We start from the raw sequence: 20018 nt of genomic DNA on the forward strand, positions 1-20018 counted from the left end.
GATAAACTAAAAATATTCAAACAATACAAAAGAAAGCAGGAAAGGGGACAGAGGGAAATAAAAAAGCAAAGGATACAAACAGAAAAATAATAAAATAGCAGACAAACTATATCAACAGTTATATTAAATGTAAATGGTCTAAATATGCCAATTAAAAGACAGTGTCAGGGCTTCCCTGGTGGCGCAGTAGTTAAGAATCTGCCTGCCAATGCAGGGGATGTGGGTTTGTGCCCCGGTCCAGGAAGATCCCACATGCTGCGGAGCAGCTGGGCCCGTGAGCCATGTCCACTGAGCCTGCACGTCCGGAGCCTGTGCTCCACAATGGGAGAGGCTACAACAGTGACAGGCCCACGTACCACACACAGAAAAAAAAAAAGACAGTGTCAGGGACCTCCCTGGCAGTCCAGTCGTTAAGACACTGCATTTCCAATGCAAGGGGAGCGGGTTCGATCCCTGGTCAGGGAACTAAGATTCCACATGCCACACAGCACAGCCAAAAGATTAATAAAAGAAAAAAAAAAAAAGACAGTGTCAGACTAAACAAAAAACCAAGACCTAACTATATGCTGTTTACCAGAAACCCACTTTAAATATAATGATATAGATGATTAAAAATAAAATAATGGGGACTTCCTTGATGGTCCTGTGGTTAAGAGTTTCCCTTCTAATTCAGGGAGTGTGGGTTCAATCCCTGATCGGGGAGCTAAGGTCCCACATGCCTCGTGGCCAAAAAACCAAAACATAAAAAAAAAAAAAGAAGCAATATTGTAACAAATTCAATCAGGAGTTTAAAAATGGTCCACGTCAAAAAAAAAAAAAAGTAAAATAATGGAATAGTTGTATCAAGCAAACACTAATCAAAAGAAAGCTGAATTGGGTATATTATCATTAGACAAATTAGACTTCAGAACATAATTATCAGGTATCAAGAGAGACGTTACATAATGACAAAAGAGTTAAATGTGCTGTACCCAACAACATAGATCTGAGATGTATGAAGCAAAAAATTGATATAGAATTAAGGTAAAATAGACAAATCCATAATTGTATTTGGAGACATCAACATTCCATTCCTACTACTCAACAGAACAAGACAGAAGATCAACAAGGATATATAAGACTTTCACGACAATATCAACCAATTTGACTTCATTGACATTTGTTGAAGACTCCACCCATCCAGACCATGAATACAGACATATATTCTTTTCAAGTGCACAAACAGCAATCACCAAAACAGATTATATTTGGGGTCATAAAGCAAACTTTAATAAATTTAAAACAATGGAAAGCAAACAAACTACATTCTCAGACTATACCAGAAATAAACCAAAAATCGGTAACAGAAAGACATCTGGAAAATCCTCAAATATTTGGAAATTAAATACCAGACTTCCAAACAACCTGGGTCAAAGATGAAACACAGGGAAATTAGAAAATATTTTAAACTGAATAAAAACGAAAATCCAACATACCAAAATTTGTGGGGTGTAGGCAAAGCAGTGCTTAGAGAGACATTTACAAAATTAAATACTTATGCGTTAAAAATATAAGGCCTCAAACCAATAATCTAAGTCACAACTTAAGGAACTAGAAAAAGAGCAAATTAAACACAAAACAAGCAGAAGGAAGATAAAGAGCAGAAATCAGTGGAATTGAAAACAGAAAAACAATAGAGAAAAATCAATGAAACCAAAAAGTGATTCTTTGAAAAGATCAATAAAATTGATAAAACTGTAACCAGACTGACCAAGAAAAATGAGAAGACATAAATTACCAATATCATAAATAAAATAGGGAATATCACTAAAGACCCTATGGACAGGGACTTCCCTGGTGGTCCAGTGGTAAAGAATCTGCCTTCCAATGCAGGGGGCATGGGTTCGATCCCTGGTCAGGGAACTAAGATCCCACATTCCGTGGGGCAACTAAACCCACGTGCCAAAACTACTGAGCTCGCATGCCTCAACTAGAGGCGGCGTGCCGCAAACTACAGAGCCCACGCACCCTGGAGCTTGCACGCCACAACTAGAGAAGAGAAAACCCACACACCCCACTAGAGAGAAGCCTGTGCGCCACAATGAAAGATCTCACATGCCTCAAAGAAGATCCTGTGTGCCGCAACTAAGATCCGACGCAGCCAAAAATAAATTAAATAAATAAATAAATAATAAATCTTTAAAAAAAAAAGAAGGAGGGGAGGAATCAAGATGGCAGAGTAGAAGGACATGCTCTCACTCCCACTTGTGAGCACATCAGAATCACAACTAGCTTCTGGACAATCAACAGGAAGACACTGGAACTCACCAAAAAAGATACCCACATCCAAAGACAAAGGAGAAGCCACAATAAGATGGTAGGAGGGGCGCAATCACAGTAAAATCAAATCCCATAACTGGTGGGTGGGTGACTCACAGACTGGAGAACACTTATACCACAGAAGTCCACCCACGGGAGTGAAGGTTCTGAGCCCCACGTCAGGCTTCCCAACCTGGGGGTCCGGCAACGGGAGGAGGAATTCCTAGAGAATCAGACTTTGAAGCCTAGTGGGAATTGATTTGACAGGACTGGGGGAAACAGAGACTCCACTCCTGGAGGGCACACACAAAGTAGTGGACCCAAGGGAAGGAGCAGTGACCCCAAGGGAGACTGAAACAGACCTACTTGCTAGTGTTGGAGGGTCTCCTGCAGAGGCGGGGGGGTGGCTGTGGCTCACCGTGGGGACAAGGACACTGGCAGCAGGAGTTCTGGGAAGTACTCCTTGGTGTGAGCCCTCCCAGAGTCTGCCATTAGCCCCAGCAAAGAGCCCAGGTAGGCTCCAGTATTGGGTTGCCTCAGGCCAAAAAACCAACAGGGAGGGAACCCAGCCCCACCCATCAGCAATCAAGTAGATTAAAGTTTTACTGAGCTCTGCCCACCAGAGCAACACTCAGCTCTACCCACCACCAGTCCCTACCATCAAGACTCTTAGATAGCCTCATCCACCAGAGGACAGACAGCAGAAACAAGAAGAACTACAATCCTGCAGTCTGTGGAAAAAAATCCCACATTCACAGAAAGATAGACAAGATGAAAAGGTAGAGGGCTATGTACCAGATGAAGGAACAAGATAAACCCCCAGAAAAACAACTAAGTGAACTGGAGATAGGCAACCTTTCAGAAAAAGAATTCAGAAGAGTGATAGTGAAGATGATCCAGGACCTCGGAAAAAGAATGGAGGCAAAGATGGAGAAGATGCAAGAAATGTTTGACAAAGACCTAGAAGAATGAAAGAACAAACAAACAGAGATGAATACAATAACTGAAATGAAAACTACACTAGAAGGAAGCAATAGCAGAATAACTCAGGCAGAACGGATAAGTGACCTGGAAGACAGAATGGTGGAATTCACTGCTGTGGAACAGAATAAAGAAAATAGAATGAAAAGAAATGAAGACAGCCTAAGAGACCTCTGGGACAACATTAAATGTAACAACATTCGCATTATAGGGGTCCCAGGAGAAGACAGAGAGAAAGGACCAGAGAAAGTATTTGAAGAGATTATAGTCATAAACTTCCCTAACATGGGAAAGGAAATAGCCACCCAAGTCCAGGAAGCGTAGCGAGTCCCATAGAGGATAAACCCAAGGAGAAACATGCTGAGACACATAGTAATCAAACTGGCAAAAATTAAAGACAAAGAAAAATTATTGAAAGCAGCAAGGGAAAAGCGACAAATGACATACAAGGGAACTCACATAAGCATAACAGCTGATTTCTCAGCAGAAACTCTATAAGCCAGAAGGGAGTGGCATGATATACTTAAAGTGATGAAAGGGAAGAACGTACAACCAAGATTACTCTACGAAACAAGGATCTCATTCAGATTGAGGGAGAAATCAAAAGCTTTACAGACAAGCAAAAGCTAAGAGAATTCAGCACCACCAAACCACCTCTACAACAAACGCTAAAGGAACTTCTCTAAGTGGGAAACACAAGAGAAGAAAAGGACCTACAAAAACAAACCCATAACAATTAAGAAAATGGTAATAGGAACATACATATCGATGATAACTTTAAATATGAATGGATTAAATGCTCCAACCAAAATACACAGGCTTGCTGAATGGATACAAAAACAAGACCCATATATATGCTGTCTACAAAAGACCCACTTCAGACCTAGGGACACATACAGACTGAAAGTGAGGGGATGGAAAAAGATATTCCATGCAAATGGAAATCAAAAGAAAGCTGGAGTAGCTATACTCATATCAGATAAAATAGACTTTAAAATAAAGAATATTACAAGAGACAAGGAAGGACACTACATAATGATCAAGGGATCAATCCAAGAAGAAGATGTAACAATTATAAATACATATGCACAGGCTTCCCTGGTGGCGCAGTGGTTGAGAGCCCGCCTGCTGATGCAGGGGACACGGGTTCCTGCCCCGGTCCGGGAAGATCCCACATGCCACGGAACGGCTGGGCCCGTGGGCCATGGCCGCTGAGCCTGCGCGTCTGGAGCCTGTGCTGCGCAACGGGAGAGGCCACAACAGTGAGAGGCCCGCGTACCACAAAAAAAATAATAAATAAAATAAATAAATAAATAAATACATACATACATATGCACCCAACATAGGAGCACCTCAATACATAAGGCAACTGCTAACAGCTATAAAAGAGGAAATTGACAGTAACACAATAATAGTGGGGGACTTTAACACCTCACTTACACCAATGGACAGATCATCCAAACAGAAAATTAATAAGGAAACACAAGTTTTAAATGACACAACAGACAAGATAGATTTAATTGATATTTATAGGACATTCCATCCAAAAACAGCAGATTACACTTTCTTCTCAAGTGTGCACGGAACATTCTCCAGGATCGATCACATCTTGGGTCACAAATAAAGTGTCAGTAAATTTAAGAAAATTGAAATCATATCAAGCATCTTTTCTGACCACAACGCTATGAGATTAGAAATGAATTACAGGGAAAAAAATGTAAAAAACACAAACACATGAAGGCTAAACAATACGTTTCTAAATAACCAAGAGATCACTGACGAAATCAAAGAGGAAATCAAAAAATAACTAGAGACAAATGACAATGAAAACACGATGATCCAAAACTTATGTGATGCAGCAAAAGCAGTTCTAAGAGGGAAGTTTATAGCTATACAAGCCTACTTCAAGAAACAAGAAAAATCTCAAGTAAACAATCTAACCTTACACCTAAAGGAACTAGAGAAAGAACAACAAACAAAACCCAAAGTTAGCAGAAGGAAAGAAATCATCAAGATCAGAGCAGAAATAAATTAAATAGAAACAAAGAAAACAATAGCAAAGATCAATAAAACTAAAAGATGGTTCTTGGAGAAGATAAACAAAATTTATAAATCATTAGCCAAACTCATCAAGAAAAAAAGGGAGAGGACTCAAATCAATAAAATTAGAAATGAAAAAGGAGAAGTTACAACAGACACTGCAGAAATACAAAGCATCCTAAGAGACTACTCCAAGCAACTCTATGCCAATAAAATGGACAACCTGGAAGAAATGGACAAATTCTTAGAAAGGTATAACCTTCCAAGACAGAACCAGGAAAAAATAGAAAATATGAACAGACCAATCACAAGTAATGAAATTGAAACTGTGATTAAAAATCTTCCAACAAACGAAAGTCCAGGACCAGATGGCTTCACAGGTGAACTCTATCAAACATTTAGAGAAGAGCTAACACCATCCTTCTCAAACTCTTCCAAAAAATTGCAGAGGAAGGAACACTCCCAAACTCATTCTATGAGACCACCATCACCCTGATACCAAAACCAGACAAAGATACTACAAAAAAAGAAAATTACAGACCAATATCACTGATGAATACAGATGCAAAAATCCTCAACAAAATACTAGCAAACAGAATCCAACAACACATTAAAAGGATCATACACCACGATCAAGTGGGATTTATCCCAGGGATGCAAGGATTCTTCAATATATGCAAATCAATCAATGTGATACACCATATTAACAAATAGAAGAAGAAATACCATATGATCATCTCAATAGATGCAGGAAAAGCTTTTGACAAAATTCAACATCCATTTATGATAAAAACTCTCCAGAAAGTGGGCATAGAGGGAACCTACCTCAACATAATAAAGGCCATATGACAAACCCACAGCAAACATCATTCTCACTGGTGAAAAACTGAAAGCATTTCCTCTAAGATCAGGAACGAGACAAGGATGTCCACTCTCACCACTATTATTCAACATAGTTTTGGAAGTCCTAGCCACGGCAATCAGAGAAGAAAAAGAAATAAAAGGAATACAAATTGGAAAAGAAGAAGTAAAACTGTCACTGTTTGCAGAAGATATGATACTATACATAGAGAATCCTAAAAATGCCACCAGAAAACTACTAGAGCTAATCATTGAATTTGGTAAAGTTGCAGGATACAAAATTAATGCACAGAAATCTCTTGCATTCCTATACACTAATGATGAAAAATCTGAAAGAGAAATTATGGAAACAGTCCCATTTACCATTGCAACTAAAAGAATAAAATACCTAGGAATAAACCTACCTAGGGAGACAAAAGACCTGTATGCAGAAAACTATAAAACACTGATGAAAGAAATTAAAGATGATACCAACAGATGGAGAGATATACCATGTTCTTGGATTGGAAGAATCAATATTGTGAAAATGACTATACTACCCAAAGCAATCTACAGATTCAATGCAATCCCTATCAAATTACCAATGGCATTTTTTAGGGAACTAGAACAAATCATCTTAAAATTTGTATGGAGACACAAAAGACCCCGAATAGCCAAAGCAGTCTTGAAGAAAAAAAACGGAGCTGGAGGAATCAGACTCCCTGACTTCAGACTATACTACAAAGCTACAGTAATCAAGACAATATGGTACTGGCACAAAAACAGAAACACAGATCAATGGAACAAGATAGAAAGTCCAGAGATAAACCCATGCACCTATGGTCAACTAATCTATGACAATGTAGGCAAAGATATACAATGAAGAAAAGACATTCTCCTCAATAAGTGGTGCTGGGAAAACTGGGCAGCTATATGTAAAAGAATGAAATTAGAACACTCCCTAACACCATACACAAAAATAAACTCAAAATGGATTTGAGACCTAAATGTAAGACCAGACACTATAAAACTCTTAGAGGAAAACATTGGAAGAACACTCTTTGACATAAATCACAGCAAGATCTTTTTTGATCCACTTCCTAGCATAATGGAAATAAAACCAAAAATAAACAAATGGGACCCAATGAAACTTCAAAGCTTTTGCACAGCAAAGGAAACCATAAACAAGACCAAAAGACAACCCTCAGAATGGGAGAAAATATTTGCAAATGAATCAACAGACTAAGGATTAATCTCCAAAATATATAAACAGCTCACACAGCTCAATATTAAAGAAACAAACAACCCAATCAAAAAATAGGCAGAAGACCTAAATACACATTTCTCCAAAGAAGACATACAGATGTCCAAGAAGCACATAAAAAGCTGCTCAACATCAATAATTATTAGAGAAATGCAAATCAAAACTACAATGAGGTATCACCTCACACCAGTTAGAATGGGCATCATCAGAAAATCTACAAACAAAAAATGCTGGAGAGGGTGTGGAGAAAAGGGAACCCTCTTGCACTGTTGGTGGGAATGTAAATTGATACAACCACTATGGAGAACAGTATAGAGGTTCCTTAAAAAACGAAAAATAGAATTACCATATGACCCAGCAATCCCACTACTGGGCATATACACAGAGAAAACCATAATTCAAAAGGACACATGCACCCCAATGTTCATTGCAGCACCATTTACAATAGCCAGGTCATGGAAGCAACCTAAATGCCCATCGACAGACGAATGGATAAAGAAGTTGTGGTACATATGTACAATGGAATATTACTCAGCCATAAAAGGAATGAAATTGAGTCATTTGTTGAGACGTGGATGTATCCAGGGACGGTCATACAGAGTAAAGTAAGTCAGAAAGAGAAAAACAAATATCGTATATTAACGCATGTATGTGGAATGTAGAAAAATGGTACAGATGAACCGGTTTGCAGGGCAGAAGTTCAGACACAAATGTAGAGAACAAACGTATGGACACCAAGGGGGGAAAACCGTGGTGGGGTGGGGATGGTGGTGTGCCGAATTGGGCGATTGGGACTGACATGTATACACTGATGTGTATAAAATTGATGACTAATAAGAACATGCAGTATAAACAAACAAACAAACAAAAAACAACGAACATTAAACTTTCTTTGGGTTATTTGTATGGAAATATGTTAATATAAATGTTTCAGACATTACATGAAATTTCTAAAAGTCTTATATATTCTGGTATAATGTTATAAGTCATAATTCTAGTAATTACTTTAAAATGTGTATCTCAGAAATAACTAAATTTCCTTGTCAATTGCATTATTATGAACTTTCATCAAATCTTTAACTGTGGTCATTTTTAAGTCTTTTGTCATTTACAGACAGTTCTGGGTGTACTCTGATGCTTATGCAAAAATGTTCCTATAAAAGGGTTTCATCTTCAAGGAATTCATGGAAAAGACTCTGACAAGTACAGGTTTCTGGTAACTGACCATACTGCTGAACTGAATGAAGAAGCATTTTCAGAACTCTAATGGAAAACTGATGAATTCATAAAAGTGTTAACAAAAGATCAAGATGAAAAAAAAAATTAATTACATGGGACTGAGTGAACTGATGAGGATGATTATAATTTTTGTGACTTTCTGTTTGAATAAAAAAAAATCCCACAAGGACTCAGAGGCAAGAAATATACAAATCAATTTTCACTGCAAAGTAAAAGAGCTGTTACAGTGGAGGATTACTGGACTGAATATCAATATTATGACATAGTATGAGTATGCTTCGTCTTTGGTAATTGCAATCATTGTTGCTTTTGTTGTGGTCATCCATTTACAATGCTTGGTGTCAGTTTAGTTATCTCCTGTAAAAATCAAATACAGTGTGTGTGTGTGAAAAAAAAAAGAAAAGAAAAACGTTTTGGAGGTGGATGGTGGTGATGGTTGCATAAACAATGTGAATGTACTTAATGCCACTGAACTGTACACTTAAATATAGTGAAGATGGTAAGTTAAAAAAAAAAAGACGCTACAGACATTAAAAAGATGATAAGGGAATACTATAGACAATTCTGTGCACATAAATTCAATAATTTAGATGAAATAGGTCAATTCCTTTAAAAACCCAAACTATCAAAATTCACTCAAGAAAAATAGATGACCTGAACAGTCCTGTATTTATTAAAGTAATTAAGTTTGATTTTAAAAAGCTTTCCACCAAAGGAAACTCCAGGCAAGACCATTTCACTGGTGAATTTTACTAAACATTAAAGGAAAAAAATAATATCCATTCAAAACAAAGTAGAAGAGGAGGGACTACTTCCCAAGAAATTTTTAAGGCCAACATTACGCTAATAAACCAGACAAGGACATTGCAAGAAAAAACACTATAGACCAATAACCCTCATGACTAAGGATGTAAAAAATCTCAACAAGATATTAGTAAACTGGATCTAGCAACAGAGAAAAAGAATAATACATATGACCAAGTGGAGTTCATTCCAGGAATGCAAGACTGGTTCAACATTTGAAATCAGTGTAATTCACCATATTGACAAAATAGAGAGTCCAGAAAGAGACCTACACAAATATGGGCAATTGACTTTTTATAAAGGTGCAAAGGCACTTAAGAGAGAAAAGGATATCTTTTCCCCAAATGCTGCTGGAACAATTGGATATCCATATGCAAAATAAATAAATAAATAAACTTCAACCCATACTTTGTACCTTATACAAAAATTAACTCAGAATGGATCACAGACATAAATGTAAAACATAAAAATATAAAACTTTTAGAAGAAAACTTCTGTGACATTGGGTTAGGCCGTGTGTGTGTGCTGGGGGGGATCATTTTGTTCATTGCAGGATGTTTAGCAGCATCTCTGACCTCTACCCACTAGATAGCAGTAGCATCCCCTCCCCAGTCATAACAGTTAAAAATGTCTCCAAACATTTTCAAATGTCTCTTGGGGGTCAAAATCATCTCTGTTGAGAACCACTGGGTTAGGCAAAGAGTTTTTAGACATGACATCAAAAGCACAATACAGAGAAGAAAAAAAATATGATAAACTGGACAGCATCAAAATAAACTTTTCTCCACAAAAGCACTACTAAGAGAATGAAAAGTGCAGCCACAGACTGGGAAAAAATATTTCAAAGTCCCATTTCTGATAAAGTACTTATATCCAGAGTAAGGAACTCTCAAAACTCAACAATAAGAATACAAATAACCCAATTTAAATATATGAAAAGATTTGAACAGATACTTCAGCAAAGCAAATATATGAATAGTAAATAAGCCCATGAAAAGATGTTCAACATAACTAGTAATTAGACAAATTCAAATTAAAATGATACTGAAATATTACTACACATATATTAGAATGGCTAAAATTTAAGGGGAAAAAAAAGCTGACAATATCAAGTACTGACAAATATTTGGAGCAACTGGAACCCTGACACATTACTGATGGTAATGTATAATGGTACAACGACTTGGGAAGACAGTTTGGAAGTTTCTTATGAAGTTAAGCACACCATTTACATGCAACCGAGCAATCCAACTCTTAAGAATTCACCTAAGTGAAATGAAAACCTGTGCTCACATAAAAACCTGTTCTTGAGTATTTGTAGCAGTTATATTGATAATCACTAAAAACTGAAGACAATTTAAATGTCTTTCAATGGGTAAATGGATAAATAAATTTTTGCCCACCTATGTCACATAATATATACAGAAGAGAGTTAACATAGGAGGCCTGAAGCTGCTGTCTTTAGAAGGACCTGCCTACAAGGTTGGCCCCTGGCTGGTGTCTGGGAACTTGGCACTTGAACCATTTCCTACACTGTGCCTACACTGTTTATATAAATAATGTGATTTATGCTAAACACTTGCTTTCCTTCTGGCAGTCTGCAACTTTGATATTTGTTAGGCAGAGAGTATCTACATGACCGCTACCCAATAAAAACCTTGGGCTCTGAGTTGCTAATGCACACCCCTGGAGAGAAACATCACACATGTTACTGCAAGTTTTCACTGCTAGAGAATGAAGCACGCTTGGTGTGTCCCGTTACAGGAGGGAGAGCGCATGGGAGAGTCTGTATATGGATTTATCCAGATTCTACCTGTGTCTTTTACCCTTGCTCATCCTATCATGTATCTTTTCACTGTAATAAACCTTATCCATGAGACAACTATATGCTGAATCCCATGCGTACTAGTATCAATAGGTCTCTAAATGTGGGGGTGGTGTTGGGGCTCCCTGAAACAGAATACTATTCAGCAATAAAAAGAAACCATTGAGGGGCTTCCCTGGTGGCGCAGTGGTTGAGAATCCACCTGCCAGTGCAGGGGACATGGGTTCAATCCCTGGTACGGGAAGATCCCACATGCCGCGGAGCAGCTAAGCCCATGAGCCACAACTACTGAGCCTGCACCCTAGAGCCCACGTGCCACAGCTACTGAAGCCCGTGTACCTAGAGCCCGTGCTCTGCAACAAGAGAAGCCACCACAATGAGAAGTCCTCGCACTGCAATGGAGAGTAGCCCTCGCTCACTGCAGCTAGGGAAAGCCTGCATGCAGCAACAAAGACCCAACGCAGCCAAAATTAATTAATTAACTAACTAAAAAAAGAAACTATTGATACATGCAACAACATGGATGAATCTCACATGTCTTATGCCATGTGAAAGTAGCTAGACTCAAAAGGCTATATACAATATAATCTCATTTATGTGACATTCTGCAAAATGCAAAACCATAGCTACAGAAAACAGATCAGTGGTTGGTAGGAATTACAGGTGAGGGAAGAGTTTGACTACAAAGGGGTAGCATGAGGGAATTTCTTCTTTTCTTTTTTTTTTTTTTTCGGTCGGTGGGGAAACTGTTCCGTATCTTGGCTACAGTGGAGGTTACACCACTCTATGCATTTGTCAAAACTCATAGACTTTTACACAAAAAAGAGTAATGTTTACTGTAATTAATTTAAAAATAAAATCAATTGCCTTTCTATAACCAGCAACAAATAGAAAAATTAAATTAAAACATAATTTATAAGAGCACCAAAACTATAAAATATCATAGAATAAATCTAATGAAAGACATATAAGACCTCTATGCTGAAAATCACAAAATATTATGGAGAAATTAGAGAAAACATAAACAAACAGATATACCATATTCATGGACTGAAATACTCCAATATTACAAAGACATTAACAATCAAATTGAAATCCCAGGACAATGTTTTAAATCTACAGGATGATTCTAAAATTATATGGAAATGTAAAGGGCTAAGAATAGCAAAACAGCTTAGCACACAAAGACTGAGTACTTACTCTGCTGTATGTCAATATTCATTATAAAGCTATAATAACTGGGTCTTTCCTGGTGGTCCAGTGGTAAGACTCCACATTCCCAATGCAGGGGGCCCGGGGAACCAGATCTCACATGCATGCCGCAACTAACAGTCCACATGCCACAACTAAGAGTCCACATGCTGCAACTAAGAAAGTCTGCATGCCACAATTAAAGATCCTGCATGCTGCAACTAAGACCTTGTGCAGCCTAAATAAATAAATAAATATTTTTTAAAGTTTTTTTTAAAAAAGCTATAACAGGGTTTCCCTGGTGGCGCAGTGGTTGAGAGTCCGCCTGCCGATGCAGGGGACACGGGTTCGTGCCCCGGTCCGGGAAGATCCCACATGCTGCGGAGTGGCTGGGCCCGTGAGCCATGGCTGCTGAGCCTGCGCGTCCGGAGCCTGTGCTCCGCAACGGGAGAGGCCACAACAGTGAGAGGCCCGCGTACCACAAAAAAAAAAAAAAAAAAAAAAAAAAAAAGCTATAACAACTAGACTGTTAAGTGTTGGTAAAAGTTTTAACAAATAGGGAACAAAATAGGGACTCCAGAAAAACGACCCTTGATTTAAACATATAGAGCCCCTTGATTCATGGCAGAGTTTGCACCAAAGAGCTGAGGGAAAATTACAATCGTCTCAATAGGTGATGCTGGATCAGTTCAGTATATACATGGGGGAAAATAAAACTTGGCCCCTACGTCATGTCATACACAGAAATCATTTGCAGGTGGAGGATGGATATAAATGCAAAAGTTAAAAGAAAAAACTAACAGAAGGCAACTTTGGAGAACACCATCATGTTGTCTGAGTACAGAAAGTTCTTAAATAGGTTACAAATAACTAATTACAAACAAAAAGACTGAAAACTGGACATTAAACTTAGCAACTTCTGTGCATCAATAGATACCACTGCCAGAGTAGAAGTGGGAGAATCATTTGCAACATGTATAACTGACAAAAGTCTTGTATCCACAATAAAGAACTCCAAAATATAAATCAAGAAAAGACAAACAACCTGTAGAAAAATGGACAAGAGGATTCAACAGGCACTTCGCAAAAGAGAATATCCAAAAACGTCAATGAACAATCGAAAAGGTGCTCAACCTCTGTAGTCACCAGGGCAATGCAAATTAAAAAACATTTCATCATTATAGAATGGCTGTAATTTAAACGATGGACAATATCAAGCACTGTGAGGATGTGGAGCAACTGGAATGCTCATACACTGCTGGTGGGAGTGGAACTTGAAACCACCATTTGGAAAACGGAGTCTCACCAGAACTACAGGATCTAGCATAACATACACATACTCTATGACAGCAATTTCACATCCAGGCATATCCCAACCAGAAATAAGGACATATACAAAAACCAGCACAATTTGTCATTACCAAAATTGTAACCAACCCAAATATCCATCAACATTAGAATGCAAAAAATTTTTAGTTTAGTCTTACAATAGTTTATTACATAGCAGTGAAAATGAGCAGTGGTTCCGCCACACGCAGCAACATGGATAAATCTCACATTGTAACCTTGAGCAAGAGAGGCCAGACATCAAAGAATACATACTGAATAGTTCTATTTAAATAGTTTAAAAATATATAAATCTATGATGTGAGAAATCATCCTGTTGGGAAGGAGGGTGGGATTATTGATAGGGAGGGGACAAAAGAGAATGTCTAAGGAGCAGATAATGCTCTGTTTCTTGGGGCCTATAGGGTATGTTCAATTTGTGATACACATTGAGCTATATAAACTTAGGATTTGTTCATTTTCTATATTTTATCAAATTTTTAAGTTAAAACACAAAAGATATATATCTTATCATTTTTTTCAGTTTTCTAAAAACCTCATGAATCACATGATGTCACTTCCTGCCTTGCAGGTACAGAACGGCTTCCTCTATAACACTCACAAGGCTACCTGATCCAGCTCCTGCCTACCTTTCTGTCCTCAATTTGCATCCCTCTTCCCCCTTCCTCACAATGCTCCACACTGGTCTTCTCACTTTTCCTCACACATACCAAACTTGTTCTTATCTCAAGGTATTTGTACTTGTTCTGTCCTCTGCCTGATGATCCTTCCTGATCCTTCTTTGTGCCTATTTCTAATCCTTCAGCCCTCCATTAAAATATCTCTTCAGAACTGCTTCCCTGACTGTCTACCGAGTGTACCACATCCCACCCCACTTTCCAGTCACTCTCCATGCCTGGGGTCAGTCAGCATTTTCTACAAAGGGCCAGACAGTAAAAACTCTAGTCTTTGCAGGCCAGGTGGTCTTGGTCACAATGACTCAAAATTTCCATCTTAGCAGGAAAGCAGCTACAGACAACATGTAAACGAGTGGGCATGGTTGTGCCCCATTGAACATTACTTATGGATCCTGAATTTGAATTTCATATCATTTCACATGTCACGAAAAACCTGTCTTTTGATTTTCTTCCTCCCAAGCATTTAAACATGTAAAAATGGGCTTCCCTGGTGGTGCAGTGGTTAAGAATCTGCCTGCCAATGCAGCGGACACAGGTCCGAGCCCTGGTCCGGGAAGATCCCGCATGCCACGGAGCAACTAAGCCCATGCGACACAACTACTGAGCCTGCGTTCTAGAGCCCGCAAGCCACAACTACTGAGCCTGTGCTCTAAAGCCCGTGAGCCACAACTACTGAGCCTGCGCTCTAAAGCCCGTGAACCACGACTACTGAGCCCATGTGCCACAGCTAATGAAGCCTGCGCGCCTAGAGCCCATGCTCCGCAACAAGAGAAGCCACCACAATGAGAAGCCCGCTCACCACAATGAAGAGTAGCCCCCGCTCGCAGCAACCAGAGAAAGCCCACGCACAGCGATGAAGACCCAATGCAGCCAAAAATAAATAAATAAATTTATTTTAAAAAATAAAAACATAAAAACGACTTTTAGCTCACGCATAAAAAAGGCAGGCAGTGGGGCCAGATTTGGCCCCTGACCACAGTTTGCCAGCCTCAGCTCTAACCCATGTCCCCGGTCTGCTTTCTTCCCAGCCTTATCCCTAACTAAAATAGTTCAGCTCTTCACATGTTTATCTTCTATCTTTCCCCACCCCTAAAATTTCAACTCCAAGAGGGAGGGGCCTCATCTGTTTTGTTCACCATCGCGTGTTTACTACCCATCTCAGCATCTGACACACAGAAGCTGGAAGAAGTGAAGGCCCAAGCCCACCTGGGTGTGACTGTGGCCTTGGCCTGGACCTTGATGGGTTTCTTCCGAGTGGTGCTCACAGGAGCCAACACAGGCTCCTCCTTCGAAGACTCTCCAATTGAGGATTTGGGTCGGGCTGACTGAGATCGTAATAAAAGGATTTCTCCTGAGTATAAACTCAGCTTGGTGGCGTGCTCAGGATAGGGCCCGGACCTTAATCTGGTCCGAATGATTTCTGCCTCTTCCTTTACCGGATATTCTACGGTGAACAAGCCTCTGGACAGAAGACACTGGTGTCACTCCCCGGCGTGGCCTGGCCGCCATGCCCTGCTGTGAGACTGCACAGCTCCCCCTCCAGGCCATTACTCTCGCAGTCTGCTGCCTCCCGTTGTCTGGCCCAGTGCTCCCACCCTAGTGCAGCTAGTGGATCAGTAAGTGCTAGCTGAATGGAAGAACAAATCAATCTCAGTTCTGGCCATCTGTCAAGACCCAGCTTTGATCCATCCTCCCCCACGGGCCTGTGTTTCATTCAGCTTTGTGTCCTTTATAGCACTCAATGTAGAGGCTGGGTACACTATGCACTCAATGTAGAGGCTGGGTACACTATGCATCCATGTTGTTCCCTGTGCCTCCAGACTTAAGTCATTTCCATCTATGTTCTTTGTTTTATTTTTCTTTTGCTTTCTCTGCTAGACTGGCCAAGGGCCTCTCATTTCTTCATTCACTTACCAAACATCTACTAAATGTTGGGCACTGGTCATAAAGATGACCCCATACAGGAGTTCCCTGCCTCTGGGAACGCCAAGCAGGAGTGGGGGGCGGGGATGGGAAAACAAAGAAATATTTATAACGCTAGGTAGTAAGATTTATAATCGTACTATATAGTCTCCTTACCTGCCGCCAGCAGGACGGAGTTCATGAACTGGGACGCTGTCTTCTGAAACCGCCTCTTGATCTCTGCCAGGGCCCGACTCATCTTAGACATCTTTTCATCCATGCTGCTGATTCTGCGGGTCATCTGGGGAAAGGCCGAGGGGAAGGGCATTGTCACCTGCCCCGCCAGGAGCCGTCTGCCCAGCCCAGTGACCACAAGGCTAAGCCCTGGCTTAGAGGATGTGCCGCTCCCGCCTGGGACCCACCTCTCTCCCCTCAGCCCAGTGAATCCCCACACACTGACCCAACCCACCTCAAACGTCCCCCGCCAGGGAGGTTGGTTGCGCTGGGCAGAACTGTTCCTTGCCTTGGACCCTCACCACTTTCTCTATGCAGCCTGAAGACAGAGGTTAGCCCTTTGTGAAGTGATCAGTTGCGTGGGAGCCTGTCTCCCCAGCCAGACTCTGAGCTCCTAGAGGACAAGGATCGGGTTTTGGTCTCCTTTGTGTCCAAGTGCCCATCACACAGAAGGCACTCAATTAATGCTTGTTGCGCTATGAATAACTGGATGGACAAACGCCTCTCTGGACGTTTGCTGCCTGTCTCCTTCTATCACACGACCCACAGAACCCTCTTCACCCTGCTGGCCACTCTCTGCTGAGAGACTGCCCTAGGCCAGGGTTACACAGATTGACTGGTTCCCATGGGCACCAAGGCCCAGGCCTCCGGCCTCAGTTCAGGATTACTCCGAAGGGCCACACTGGCTCCGGAGCTCCTATGGGACAGTGAGGCCGCCCTGCAGTTCAACCTCTGCCTCTGCCGGGGCGGAACTAGGTTCAGATTCTGAAGTTAATGGCAATCAGGGTGTGACTTTTTCTTCAGGAAGGCGTTACAGACTTGCTAAGCTACCAGCAATCACTCCCCACATTGAGCTTGCACATCTGCTCATTCCTGTCCTTCTTGCCCTGGGTTCTGGTCACTTTTTACTTTCTTTATCCCTAAACTTCGTCAGCCCTGAAGGCAGGGTCCATGCAGTCTATATCTCCCACTTCACACAGAGGAGGTGTGAAATAATTTTTCCTCTGCAGAATTGAAGCCTCAGGTGGAGAGAGCAGGGTGAGTGGTGGACAGACTTTCTGAAGAGCGATAAAGTCAGCCACATATCCCTCTTTGTCCTGTAGGCAGGGCTTCTGTAAATGATGCTCCAATTAATAGCAAAGCCTCAACCATCCTTCTGTTTGTTGGCCCCAACCTCTGCCTCTGGGCTAATTTTATTTATTTATTTATAATTTATACCCAGTCTTGCTTCCCAAAAGGATCTGAGGCAGCACTGGGCTAATAAAGCATTTAAATTGAGGCATTTCCTTGCTTCCAAAGCGCTGTCTTGATAGAAAATTTAGAGAGGAGCCTGGCCGCAGGGCTATAAAAGCTGGGACTGCCATTCTGCCTATCGCTCTGATGGGTGGTTCCTTCCAGGGTGATGGGTTTAACAAGTTTTCCACTGACAGGGAGTGTGAGGGAAGAAACCACCCTACTCCCACCCCTCAGCTTTCCTAGATGGCCACAGGTTTGCTGATGAGTGGGTGACAGCCAGCTCCAAACACACACACACACACACACACACACACACACACACACACACGATTGCAGTTGAATGGATTTTTAAAGTCCCAGGAGAGAAGTGTGGGATAGCTGGGTGGGCCTTTACACATCACTATACAAATTGGGAAACTGAGGCCCAGCAAGGAAAGGGAAGGCCTGAGGCCACCTCCTAGCTGAGGCTCTCTGCCAGCCTCAAGATTTCACATAAAAATATTCCAAGATGTTTAACCTGGAAGCTAGGGTCAACATTTGGAAATCCTGTTACCCACAATAAGTCTTCATTTGTTGTTGTTTATCTAGTCAGAAGGTTGTAATATACAGTACACCACCCTGCTCTCTCAAACAGAAGAGGTTAAGACGAGGATGCTCTGGGGCAAGTCAGTCTCCTTGGTCAACATCAACAACTATCCTCTAGAATGCGGTGGTTTTCAGAAGCTGTTTTAATGTATTTGTCTGTTTATCCCTACGCTAGATGTCTCCAAGATGGTTATGCTTTTTGAGTTACAATGTTCTTTTTAATAGATAACTTCCAGCCTCCTTCCGCACTGTCAGCCTCTGCAAGCTTCCCTTAATGAGGATTCCACCTTTAGATCCCCACTGTTCACTAAAAATATAATGCGAACTGCATGTGTGGCTTTGAACATTCCTGAAGCCACATTAAAAACATTCTCAGGCTTCCGTGGTGGCGCAGCGGTTCAGAGTCCGCCTGCCGATGCAGGGGACATGGGTTCATGCCCCAGTCCGGGAAGATCCCACATGCCGCGGAGCGGCTGGGCCCGTGAGCCACGGCCGCTGAGCCTGTGCGTCCGGAGCCTGTGCTCTGCAACGGGAGAGGCCACAACAGTGAGAGGCCCACGTACCGCAAAAAAAGAAACAAACAAACAAACAAAAAAACATTCTCAGGGAACTTCCCTGGTGGCGCAGTGGTTAAGAATCCGCCTGTCAATGTAGGGGACACGGGTTTGAGCCCTGGTCTGGGAAGATCCCACATGTCGTGGAACAACTAAGCCCGAGCACAGAAACTACTGAGCCTGCACTCTAGAGCCCGTGAGCCACAACTACTGAGCCTGCACTCTAGAGTCCGTGAGCCACAGCTACTGAAGCCCGCGCGCCTAGAGCCAGTGCTCCACAGCAAGGGAAGCCACTGCAATGAGAAGCTCGTGCACTGCAACAAAGTGTAGCCCCCGCTCACCACAACTAGAGAAAGCCTGAGCGCAGCAACAAAGCCCCAACGCAGCCAAAAATAAATAAATAGATAAAAACATTCTCAGAAGATGAAATTAATTCTAATAACATATTTATCTAACCCAATACATCAAAAATATGATTATTGCAACATGTAATCAAAATAAATGATCAATAAGAAATGCTACATTCTCTTTTCACACTAAGTCTTTGAAGTGCAGCGTGTGCTTTCACTTCCAGGCCATCTCAGCCTGGAATTGTCACATTTCAAGTGCTCAAGAGCCATTTGTGACTCCTGGCTACCATATTGGACTGCACAGCTCTGGACCTCTGATTCTAGCTCTCTAAGGCTGCATTTAGCTAAGAAAACATAAGATGTTAATGACTGAGGGGCTTTCCTAGGCCAAGAGGACATGTTCGGTACATGGAACTTAGAGTGATTTCTCTCAGCTGTTCATGGGGGCCTTCAACTGCTTACGTCCTGGTTCTTAGCCATGTTCCAAATTTCAGAGATTACCAGACAAGAGGTTGCCAGAAAAACAAAGCATTACTGCAATTTTATGTGAACAAAAATTTTTCTATTATCTATTGCCTTTGATAAGTAAATGCACATTTTTTAAAATACAAATTGACAGAATGGACTCATTGTCATACAAATTGACGGAAT

The 20018-nt window shown here is 41.0% G+C and overlaps 1 protein-coding gene across 1 annotated transcript in view; it reads right to left on the reverse strand.

The window, feature by feature from the left end:
- Positions 1-20018, reverse strand: part of LOC307192980 (uncharacterized protein C3orf20) — a 60515-nt gene that overhangs the window by 12181 nt on the left and 28316 nt on the right. The window contains 1 exon segment of the mRNA XM_079934353.1: positions 16586-16709. Coding sequence (XP_079790479.1) covers positions 16586-16709 — 124 coding nt within the window.

The sequence above is a fragment of the Stenella coeruleoalba genome (genome assembly GCF_951394435.1).
Source record: "Stenella coeruleoalba genome assembly, chromosome: 10".
Taxonomy (NCBI): domain Eukaryota; kingdom Metazoa; phylum Chordata; class Mammalia; order Artiodactyla; family Delphinidae; genus Stenella; species Stenella coeruleoalba.